Here is a 10,365-nt window from a genome sequence, read left to right on the forward strand (position 1 = left end):
GGTAATAACAATTTAAAAAAAAACAATCTCAAAATCCTTAGGTGTGTTCCGAATCGCCTACATATACACTATTCCTTGAGGTTTAGTGTAGTGTAACTAGTGCGTGTAGTGCGCACTGATCTCTATTATAGATCAGCGGCAGTGCGTCACACTTAAAACACCCGGATGATGCAATTAATTAACTGGAAAAATTAAGTGTGGAATGTTGTACACTTCAGTCACTTAAATATCGCAGTTTTGATTATACAGAGAAGGGGAGGGGCTATCAGACTCCCGATTGTGAAAAACAAGTGACAAGTGACAACAAGTGACGTGACATTCAGCCAAGTATGGTGACCCATACTCAGAATTTGTGCTCTGCATTTAACCCATCCGAAATGCACACACACAGAGCAGTGAACACACACACACACTGTGAGCACACACCCGGAGCAGTGGGCAGCCATTTATGCTGCGGCGCCCGGGGAGCAGTTGGGGGTTCGATGCCTTGCTCAAGGGCACCTAAGTCGTGGTATTGAAGGTGGAGAGAGAACTGTACATGCACTCCCCCCACCCACAATTCCTGCCGGCCCGGGACTCGAACTCACAACCTTTCGATTGGGAGTCCGACTCTCTAACCATTAGGCCACGACTTCCCCCGACTTCCAAAGACAGAATAATAATTCATACACTACACGACTGAGTACATACTGTGTGAGTGCAGTGTAGAGAGGGTCATTTGGGATGCAGCTGATGTTTTTCTCTTGCAGAGATGAGTTCAGTGCTCATTATTTTCTACCAGCTTTTATTTCATGAATTGCAATGTGTAAAGGATTGTGTGTGATTGGAAGCATTCTTCAGTGACTTTACCATCCCCAGTCCTGGGCTGTGTTCTCAATGGAGTGCTAGTGCACTACATACTAGTATGTAAACAGAAGTATGCCAACACTACTGTCCCACGGTTTCCTCCGCCGAGCGCTGCTCCAGTATTTCAGCTGATGGGCTGTGAGTATTACACGCGTGCTAGATCTACAGCACAGGAGCAGCATCCGTCAGACTCTGGAGATTCCTGAAGGAACCCAGACCTGTTCATCTAAAGATGTGCGTTCAAGAGCATCCCAACCAGGTGAACGGCTTTAACAGAACACAACTAAACAAGAACACAACAATACATTCATATACTCCTTTATTCCCTCAGCAGACTCTAGTCCTGATGCTCGTGGTCCGGTCCGGGGATGAGCCAGCGAATGCTGTCTGTGCAGAGGATGGCATACAGAGTGAAGCTGGAGATGAACAGCACCGAAAACACAAAGAGCCAGTCGATGCTTTTGACAGGAACCGCAGGCAGAGGTCCGACGCGGTCTTCATCCCGTACCATCTGATCTGGACTCGCTTCAAAACCTGGAGACCGGAGGGAAAATAACACAGTCACCATGTAGTGCACACACTGAGCAGTGATCACTGCTGTGAAGCGGTCAGAAACACACCTGTCTGGTTCGTTATGAAGGAGGTCAGGGTCTCCAGCGTTCGGTCCGTCTGGTTGAACCTGGCCATGGGTTTGGCTCCTTGAAACAAGAGTATGTTAGGGACGGCCACGGTCCCGAAGCGCGTGGAGAGACTGTGAAAAGAGCGAGAGAGAAATGCAGCTGATGAACACAGAAGCATCCTCAAGGAGCCGGACTGCGCTGAGGGAACGTCACTGATCAACCTGCTGTGCTGGGACGCGTCCAGAGCCAGGAAGTGCATGCTGGGAAACACTCGAGGCAGGGCGTTGAAGTGCGGCGCGAGGTTTGCAGAAAACTGACACCACGTGGTGTAAAAGAGAACCAGTGAGCACTCGGAGCTGTTGGCATTCAGCAGGTCCATCAGGTCCTGAGGAGAGAGGAGACCAGATGCACGTTACAGATCTCTCTCAGCAACTCATTTTCAAAAATGATTTGATCTCGTAACTTTTAATCAAAATGTCATAAGTGGTTCCTCTGAGCCACATCTCAACATCCAATCAAAAGCCGATGCACAGAAGCAAGCCCCGCCCCACACTGGTCTTCACAATAAGGAACAGATGTGTTTCTACATCCATCTTTACCTGTTTCTCCACTAACTAATATATAATATTATATAATATATAATATTCAGTACACTACCAGCCAACAGTCTGGAATAATTAGGATTTGGAATAAGAAGTCTCTTCTGCTCACCAAGACTGCATTTAATTGATACAGTGAAATATTATTCTAATGTAAAACAGCTGTTCTCTGTGTGAATCTGTGTTAAAGTGTAATGTATTTCTGTGATGCTCCGCTGTATTTTCAGCTTCATTCCTCCAGTCTTCAGTGTCACATGATCTTCAGAAATCATGAAAATATGATGATTTACTGCTCAAGAAACATTTCTGATTATTATCAATGTTAAACACAGTTTTTGAGGAAACAGTGATACATACAATTTTTCAGGATTCACAGATGAATACAAAGTTCAGAAGAACAGCATTTATTTGAAACATAAATCTTTTGTAACATCATAAATGTCTTTACTGTAACTTCTGATCAATTTAATGCGTCCTTGATAATATAAATTTTTATCAAATTTTTTTTAGCCCAAACTTCTGAATAATCATTGATAATAATCAGAAATGTTTTTATTGCAGTAAATCATCATATTTTCATGATTTCTGAAGATCATGTGACACTGAAGACTGGAGGAATGATGCTGAAAATACAGCTGCACATCACAGAAATACATTACACTTTAACACAGATTCACAGAGAAAATAACAATCTAGTAATATTTCAGTGTTTTCTCCTGGTGAGCAGAAGAGCTCTGAGGGAAGTGTGTCGGGGGTTTCCTCCGGTAACACTCGGTACCTGAGAGGCGTTGAGCAGCTGCACCGTGAAGCGCTCGATCCCCGTGATGTTCCTCCGCTCGCAGTTGACTTTGTAGGTCTTGGCGGGCTCGGTCTCGGTCACGGTGAAGTTCTGGCTCTCGGTGTCGCCGGAGTCGCTGTGGATGACGGCGGACAAAAGCGCTTCCTCACAGCGGCCTCCAGCGCACTCGTCCCCCGCCAGAGGCTCCAGTCCCGCGGACTGAGGGACTCCCATCACCGCGTCGGCCATCTCCGCCGTCCTGAAGCGCCTCTGCGGCGGATCCGCCTGATCAGGGAGCTCCGCTTCATCTGAAGAACAGAGAGATCGTCAGATCGGCTCTCACACCCTCACGAGCGCCGAGCCGCTGTTTCTGACCGTTTATACTTTACCTCCGTGTGACAGACGCGCGATCGCGGAGATTAACAGCCAGATCGCCACGCTGCGGAATCTGTCCGGTACTGGGACCATTTTGCAGCCATTAACGGACAGACAGTTCCGCGCGATGAGCTCAATACTGTTGTTTTCTTTTAGCGGACTCGAGAGGAAAGATTCGGCAACATCGGCTTCCGGTTCACGCAGCTACATTGTTGACGACGTCATGCAACAAGAACGTAAACATATTTAGCAGAACTCTGGACGATTTTGTGTTGAAATTTAAACACAAAGCTCAGAAGTGAGAATCGTCTTCCTGGCTTTTGAAAGTAAATCCACTCAAATGGTTAAATATAATTAATAATGCGGATAAACACAGGCCACTGTGATTGTTCCGTCCACACAAGGTTCTTGCTACTTTTCTCCGCGCTTCCGTGGATGGACCAATCACAGCGGGCGGTGTTTAACCGCTTTACGAATAAAAAAGCGCTAAACAAATACATTTAAATTGAATTGAATTATTTGGACGCACTGCACTCGGCCAGTTAAATACACCACCCGGGTCACTAATATCTAATTTAAACTTCAATCAATTGAATTAGACGTGGAGGTCAAATCATAACTGTTGTCTTTATAAGTGAAATATACAAAAAAAAAAAAAAAAAAAGTGAAATATTGGCTATTCTTGTGTTGATTACATTTATCTTTACATATGTAGGCCTACTATACTTAACATTGTACACTACTTTAAATCCATTTAAGTACAATTAAATTAAACAGATATCCAGTTATTTTAATAGTGTAGAATTAAATAAACAGCAATAAGACTTCCTTGATGTAATTACATTTTAATAAAACATACACAGACATGTATATATTCATATTGTAACTGTATTACAAAGTAAATCAATGAAGGAAAATAAGAGCCAACATCACTGATTATATGAATGTAACAAATATTGAACATAAAGCTTCTCTTAATGCCACACACTGCTAAAGACTACACACTACACATCTCAATCAATGTGATATTAAACCATAAGAAGACTTCTACATCACAGCATTCCCACACCAACAACAATCATCAGAGTCAGAAGAATCAACACAATACAGAAGGAACTATTACAAGACGTGTGGTGAGTGATGTGTGTGATTACAGAGTGTGTGTGTGTGTGTGTGTATGTGTGTGTGTGACCCCCCCGCGCACACACACACACACACACACACACTACAGAAAGCTGCTGCAGTGCTGGAATGGAGAAACACTCTTCAGTGAAACTGTTGTGAAGTCATCTTTATTATCGTGTGACTCTTAAGAAACGAGCTCAATAACAAGCAACATGACATGCAGTGGACATCCAGAGTGACCACAGACGCCAGAGACCTATTTACAGCTGAAGAACACTACCTCAGTGAGAGATGACCAACCGGTGTGTGTGACAGAGGTCATGTGTGTGACAGAGATCAGGTGTCTCAGACGTGTTCAGGAGTATGTTGGCAGAGCGCTGTGGATGGGTACGGGCAGAGTGTTTCTCGACTGACCGCCGTCTGGACACACAGCCGCGGGGGGAAAGGGCTCCGATGGCGTGGCGCTGACCTGCGGAGGGGTTTTTTGGTTTCGTACGGGGAACGTGCTGAGGAGGAACTGTGGGGCTTGTAACAGCATTTTTTGGGTTCTAGACAAGGGAGAAAAAACCAGACATGATTCATGAAAACAACACAATCCAAGGCTTCACAAAACCATGTGTCCAATGAGCAGCAGCCAAACACTGACAAAAATACACTGATGGAAAACACTGAGCCAAATACACTAGCAAACATCAAAGAGTTAATTCACATAGAAAGGATCACTCTGTCATCGTTGTTCAGAACTGGTGTGTTCAATCCTCCTGGGAAGAGCATATTTTTATAATTATGTCAGGTGCGTTCAAGTCACTTTGGTCAGAGCAAGATGTTAATGTACCTTTTCTACAAAAAAATCAGCGAGTGTTTTTAAGAAGTACTAAAGTAGTGTCTGTTTGCTTTGTTTTTATTAAGTGGTGCTGAAAAGTGAATCGTTATATATTTTGTTATAATTTTTACTATTGTGTTTTGTACGTGTGACTTTTTTAGTTCAGTTTTAAATTAAAAAATGATGATTTTATTCAATTCAACAAATGGTGGTGTTTATGTGCGATCAACATGTAAATACAATCTTTTCAATATGATGTGAATTCAAAATCTTGTGTTACACACAGAAGACAGAAAGTTTGGTTAAGGACGCATTCAACGTAAAGCAATAGTTCAGCCAAAATTAAACTGTGTTCACCCTCAGGTCATCTGGATGTGAATGGGTGCCATCAGAATGAGTCCAAAACAGCTGATAAAAACATCACATTAAGCTTCAAAAAAGCTGTTTGGCTTGTAAACTTTGCTTGATCTGTGCAGATTTCTCTCCTGATTCAGACCAGAACACTTTTCACTGAGGAAGTGTTATTATAGACTCATATTTGAGTTAAAAGCATCTTAATGCTGGATGTGTTTCATCTTTAGTCTTCTCCAGGTGTTCACTGATGGACTGGAGTGCTGTGGATTATTGGGATGTTTTTATCAGCTGTCTGGACTCTCATTCTGACGGCACCCATTCACTGCAGAGCATCCATTGATGAGACACTGATGCAATGCTACATTTCTCCAAACCTGATGAAGACACACACTCATCCTGATCTCAGATGACCTGAGGGTGAACACAGTTTAATCTCATCTGAGCTGCAGCTGTATTGTAACATCACAAGTGAAGGGTGTTGTTACTCTGTGGTGGTCTCCTCCTTCAGCGCGGCGTCACCGGCTCCAGGTTTGTGTATGATGCTGTAGGGAAACGCGGCTCCGCTGCAGGCGCTGTAGCTCAGTTTGCTCGGGCGTGACTGGCTCTTTATGCTCCCTGGCGGGCGACCGGGACTCACTTTATACCCAGCAGCTCTGGTGGTGCCCAGCGGCCGTCCAGGACTGGTCTTGAAGCCGGCGGCCCTGGTGGTGCCCAAGGGTCTGCCTGTGCTGGTTCTGTATCCGGCTGATTTGGTGGTGCCCGGTGGACGCCCGCGTTTCCCAGACTTCCCGGACGCCCCCTTTTTTTTGGAGCCCCTACTCTTCTCATTACCCTGAGTGGAGTCGGGCCCCAGGGACATCGGCGGCTCCTCGCGGCGGTCCTGTCTCTGGCACGGTGTGGGTTTGAGGACGGCGGGGGCCGGAGATGGCAGGTAAGTGAAGCACATCTGTCGCGAGCGCTGAGGAGGAGCAGACTGATAGAACTTGGTGGGGCACAGATCAAAGTGACTCGGCGAGAGTCTCCCGTCCTCGGCTAAACACGACGGTCTGCTGTCGACGCAGTAATCACTGCTGGACACCTGACGCATCATCTTCTGCTGACAGACACCAGGAGAGACATGCACGTGAGAAAGGGCATAAAGATCCCATCAAACAGCTGTCTATCTCTGCTGAAACAGGAAGTGAGGGTGTGCGGTAAGGCATATTGAAAGCAGCCAGTCGTCACCCATGATTTACTGCTTGATTGATGAGAAGGACTTCCTCTTTTAACTGGACAGAACTGAGCTAGAGCCGTCATCACTGTTCTTATATTCTGTTTTCCTACAAGACACATCTGATAATCAGTCTCTTTTTTTTCCTATTACATTCACCTAACTTCCCAGTGTTATTCCTCTCTATATTCTGAAGGTTTGTTCACATACAGTAGGTGTAGAAGAGAATCACTCATTTTTTAAATAATCACGTTGTTGCTTTGCAGCCTGAAATGAAGACGGACAGTTTTTGTTTTATCCAGCTGTATTCACTCAGTGCTACTTCCAAGTGAATAATAAAACACCAACTTTTTCAGAAAAAATAAAAACTAATGATTGAGGATCAGCCCTTGTGTCAGTATTTTGTTGAAGCACCTTCTGCTTTAATTATTGGGATGTGTCTCTAATAACTTCATTTCAGGCTGCAAAGCAACAACGTGATAATCCTTTTCAAGACCCTCTGTATCATTCCCACTGATTTATACAACGTTTTACTCCTAAAAACATGATGAAAATGTGTTTTGTTTTCTGATTTAGGGAGTGATAAAAAGGGAAATCCAAAATTCCCTCTGGAAAACCTTTAGAATGTCAACTAAACGTCTCCCGTTACTGTCGTAACCTCAGGTCCCTCAGAGATGGTTTCTCGACATGGTGTTAATGCCTTGGGGACTCCCTTCCTTCCTAACCTACCTGAAATCTTTTTGCACAACACCAGTGAGGTTGTAACTCTCAAAGCCAAGATGGTAAATGGGGGCCGGGCCCCGCCTCTATATAATGCACCGTATTGGCGGCATTAGCTCAGAATCTCCCGACTGAGCCGACAGTGCAGCGACATGGCGTTAAGCCTTGGGGACCGAATAGAACAACATCATGGAAACAGCAAAGTAAAAAGCCTCAGCCTCGGTGGAGCTACCATGAATAATTGTTGTAAGACAGAAAAAGTTTATCCCCAATCAATCAGATACAACCCTGCGAAATGCCTCGAGGGGACCGGATGTAGATTCCCACTCAGGGATCCAATCAGGTTACTCACAATCCATCCATGTCCGATGTTCATGTCCATTATAGTCATGGCAAATGCTGGAAATGCCGGGGACAATATAACACACATAGAGAATGGCAAAGTCTGAACCTGACCATGGTCCCACTCCCACTTTAGTCGCTTCGATGGTTAGTTGGAAGCAGATGAGGATCTACTACATGCACAGCAGGAAGTGATCACCATTTCATCACTGTTTCAGTCCCTCTGAGAAGCACTCCGCGATAGCCTCTACTGCGTCTCAAAAGAGGACGGATTGAGATACAAGAGCATTGAGCAACGATCCCCTGGGACGTCTTCTTTGTGGCTTTGAGTGCAAAATCTGTCACTGTGCGTGATAAAATCCTTTAACGCCTCAGGATGGGCCCCACCCACGTGCAGGGATTTCAGGAGCTGCACCTGAAAAACCTGGAGCACTGCCATCATGTGCAGAGCTGAGATCGCTTCTCCCGAGGCAGCGTACGCTTGAGGTCAGGTGTGAGGTCAGACGCAGAGCCTTGACGGCAACTTAGCACCTGTCTTCAGGGAAGCAGAGGAGGGGCAGAGGTGCGCGGCGATGGATTCCTCGACTGGCGTATTGTGTGTATATCCTTGGTGAAGATCTCCGATCTGCCAGCATGAATGCGAGTCGATTGGGGCACAGCCCACGCCTTAGTGACCTTGTTGTGCAAGTAAGGCAGAAACAGGGCTCGCTTCCTAAGAGTGGCCGCTCTGTGGCCCGAGTGAAGGAACCACAAATCCACGTGTGGCTGTCGTCCCACCAGAGGCTCACTGGCAGCGGTGGGACATTGCCGAGAGAAGTCACCGAGGGCCCTAAGCACCCGCACTGACCTGGTGAGTGCTGCCTCCACATGGGTGAGACCCAGGCAATGGATGCAGAACTCGTGGGTGTCCGGGGCCTCTATGAGTCCTAAACACAGCATGCAAACGTTGGACATGCTGGAACGCCAAGAGGTAAATCTGTCTTTTTGTGGCATCTTTACAGCTGTTTTTGATGGAATGTGTGAAAAACGAAGATTCTGAGTTTATGCCTCCAATACGGTGCATTATATAGTGGTGGGGCCCCGCCCCCATTCACAATCTTGGCTGGCATTGGCCAGTGAGAGTTGCAACTTCACTGGTGTTGTTCAATAAGATTTCAGGCAGGTTAGAAAGGAATGGAATCCCCAAGGTGTTAACGCCATCAAGAGGGAACAAGAATTATGATCCTGACTTTATCCTGTTTGATTTCTGTTGTGTATGTAAATGTGTGCATATTTAATTAGATGTCTTGACATTTTATATTCAAACTTAATTTGAGAAAGCTGTACTACTAAACAGTTTCAGTGATTTATCAGTGGGGAGTATGGTAAGATCTGTTTGTTAAATGTGTTACTCTGTTCACCTGTAGTGTAGAGGAATAGTCAACTTTCAGGATGCATTATCATCATCAAGCTCACAGTCATGGACTGAACTCATTTCATTGGATCTTCAAGTTTTCAGTGTTAACTCAGCAGCTGGAGCTCTTCATTAAATATTGTGTGTGTGTGTGTGTGAGAGAGAGAGAGAGAGAGAGAGAGAGAGAGAGAGAATGTATGCAGATCCTGTTTCAGAAGCTCTTATATTTAATAAAGTCTGCTCGTGCATCAGTCAGGGCTACATTAGCATGCATAGCTTTATAATTTTAATGTCACCGTTAAAAGCACACAGCGGTCACTAGTGCATATGACAAAACCCCTTCAGTTCTGTCTCTCTAACAAATCACAGGCTGACAAAGTAAATAATACACATTTCAGTCCATGCACACAACAGAAACATCATCGGTTTTTAAAGAGATGATCTGTACCTCGCGTTAATGTCGACGCTGGAGCGGAAAGGGTTAAATGTGACATTTTTGTCCCATTTTGGTGTTAAGGATGAATTCTGGCCGATTATGATAAAAGCTCATCGAATAAAACAGAAGCGATTGACGTTAACCTCGATATTTGGAAAACGTGTCAAAGCTTTCTTCGTAATTTTAGGAGACGCTTTAGAAATCAGCGTCAGCCATTGATATTAAATATTAAGAAAGCTAAGGATAACGCGCATGCGCACTGAGCGCTGCGCGCAGCTGCATTGACAGCGGTGGAGCTCTTCTGACACGTCTGATCGAAACACATCATACTCATTTGAACTCATTCCTCCCAAATCAGCGTTTAAACACGTCTGTGTCTTTCTGTGCTGTCTCTGAGACGCAGATGATTGTTCAGACTGATGCAGAGACGCTGCTGACAGCTGTTACTTTACTCAGCGCTTCTCAGGATGGACCAATCACAGTCGTTTGCGATGCAGCATACAGACCTTACACAGACTGATACAGACGCGCGCCAAGACTCCTGAGGGCGGGCTGCCGCTTTGAATGACAGGTGCCAATCATTAAACTCAACCAATCACAACGCCTCATGTTTATAGATACACAACAAGAATAACTGTAAGACTGTCTGCGCTGCAAATCAGTGTTTGACTATGATAATACGTTCAAATAATAAAATAACTAATAACAATTAATCAGTGATATCTCGAGTAGAGATTTGAAACG

The 10,365-nt window shown here is 45.0% G+C and overlaps 3 protein-coding genes across 5 annotated transcripts in view; all 3 read right to left on the reverse strand.

Annotated features, from left to right (window-relative positions):
- The window catches only part of LOC132130748 (pterin-4-alpha-carbinolamine dehydratase 2-like), a 32,211-nt gene extending 31,950 nt beyond the window's left edge, over window positions 1-261 (reverse strand). The window contains exon 1 of the mRNA XM_059542542.1: window positions 1-261. This exon is cut by the window's left edge and continues 293 nt beyond it. The gene's annotated coding sequence lies outside the window, so the exon portion shown is untranslated.
- A 506-nt stretch (window positions 262-767) lies between these two features.
- LOC132130414 (thioredoxin domain-containing protein 15-like) lies at window positions 768-3,534 on the reverse strand. 2 transcript variants are annotated; one of them, XM_059542119.1, is made up of 5 exons: window positions 3,233-3,529; window positions 2,844-3,151; window positions 1,688-1,851; window positions 1,467-1,597; window positions 768-1,380 (listed from the first exon to the last, which is right to left on the reverse strand). In XM_059542119.1, the coding sequence occupies exons 1-5, from the start codon at window positions 3,309-3,311 to the stop codon at window positions 1,184-1,186; spliced, it is 879 nt and encodes a 292-aa protein (XP_059398102.1). In that variant the 5' UTR covers window positions 3,312-3,529; the 3' UTR covers window positions 768-1,183. The 2 variants fall into 2 exon arrangements, with proteins under 2 accessions (XP_059398102.1, XP_059398101.1); XM_059542118.1 differs by having other exon boundaries at window positions 1,467-1,851; window positions 3,233-3,534.
- A 513-nt stretch (window positions 3,535-4,047) lies between these two features.
- LOC132130428 (UPF0461 protein C5orf24 homolog) lies at window positions 4,048-9,884 on the reverse strand. 2 transcript variants are annotated; one of them, XM_059542137.1, is made up of 3 exons: window positions 9,634-9,884; window positions 6,006-6,613; window positions 4,048-4,891 (listed from the first exon to the last, which is right to left on the reverse strand). In XM_059542137.1, the coding sequence occupies exons 2-3, from the start codon at window positions 6,608-6,610 to the stop codon at window positions 4,699-4,701; spliced, it is 798 nt and encodes a 265-aa protein (XP_059398120.1). In that variant the 5' UTR covers window positions 6,611-6,613; window positions 9,634-9,884; the 3' UTR covers window positions 4,048-4,698. The 2 variants fall into 2 exon arrangements, with proteins under 2 accessions (XP_059398120.1, XP_059398121.1); XM_059542138.1 differs by having other exon boundaries at window positions 6,006-6,616.
- Between the last annotated feature and the right edge of the window lie 481 nt (window positions 9,885-10,365).

The sequence above is a fragment of the Carassius carassius genome, chromosome 47 (assembly GCF_963082965.1).
Source record: "Carassius carassius chromosome 47, fCarCar2.1, whole genome shotgun sequence".
NCBI classification, from domain to species: Eukaryota; Metazoa; Chordata; class Actinopteri; order Cypriniformes; family Cyprinidae; genus Carassius; species Carassius carassius.

Bases quoted from the DNA above. Each gene is read 5' to 3' on its own strand.
- LOC132130414 (XM_059542118.1), bottom strand. From the start codon at position 3,311: ATGGTCCCAGTACCGGACAGATTCCGCAGCGTGGCGATCTGGCTGTTA. The intron at 1,852-2,843 runs GTACCGAGTGTT...CTCTCTCCTCAG, and splicing joins AGCTGCTCAACGCCTCTCAG to GACCTGATGGACCTGCTGAA. The intron at 1,381-1,466 runs GTGTGTTTCTGA...TCCGGTCTCCAG, and splicing joins CTTCATAACGAACCAGACAG to GTTTTGAAGCGAGTCCAGAT.
- LOC132130428 (XM_059542137.1), bottom strand. From the start codon at position 6,610: ATGATGCGTCAGGTGTCCAGCAGTGATTACTGCGTCGACAGCAGACCG. The intron at 4,892-6,005 runs GTAACAACACCC...TCCCTTGTCTAG, and splicing joins AAGGAGGAGACCACCACAGA to AACCCAAAAAATGCTGTTAC.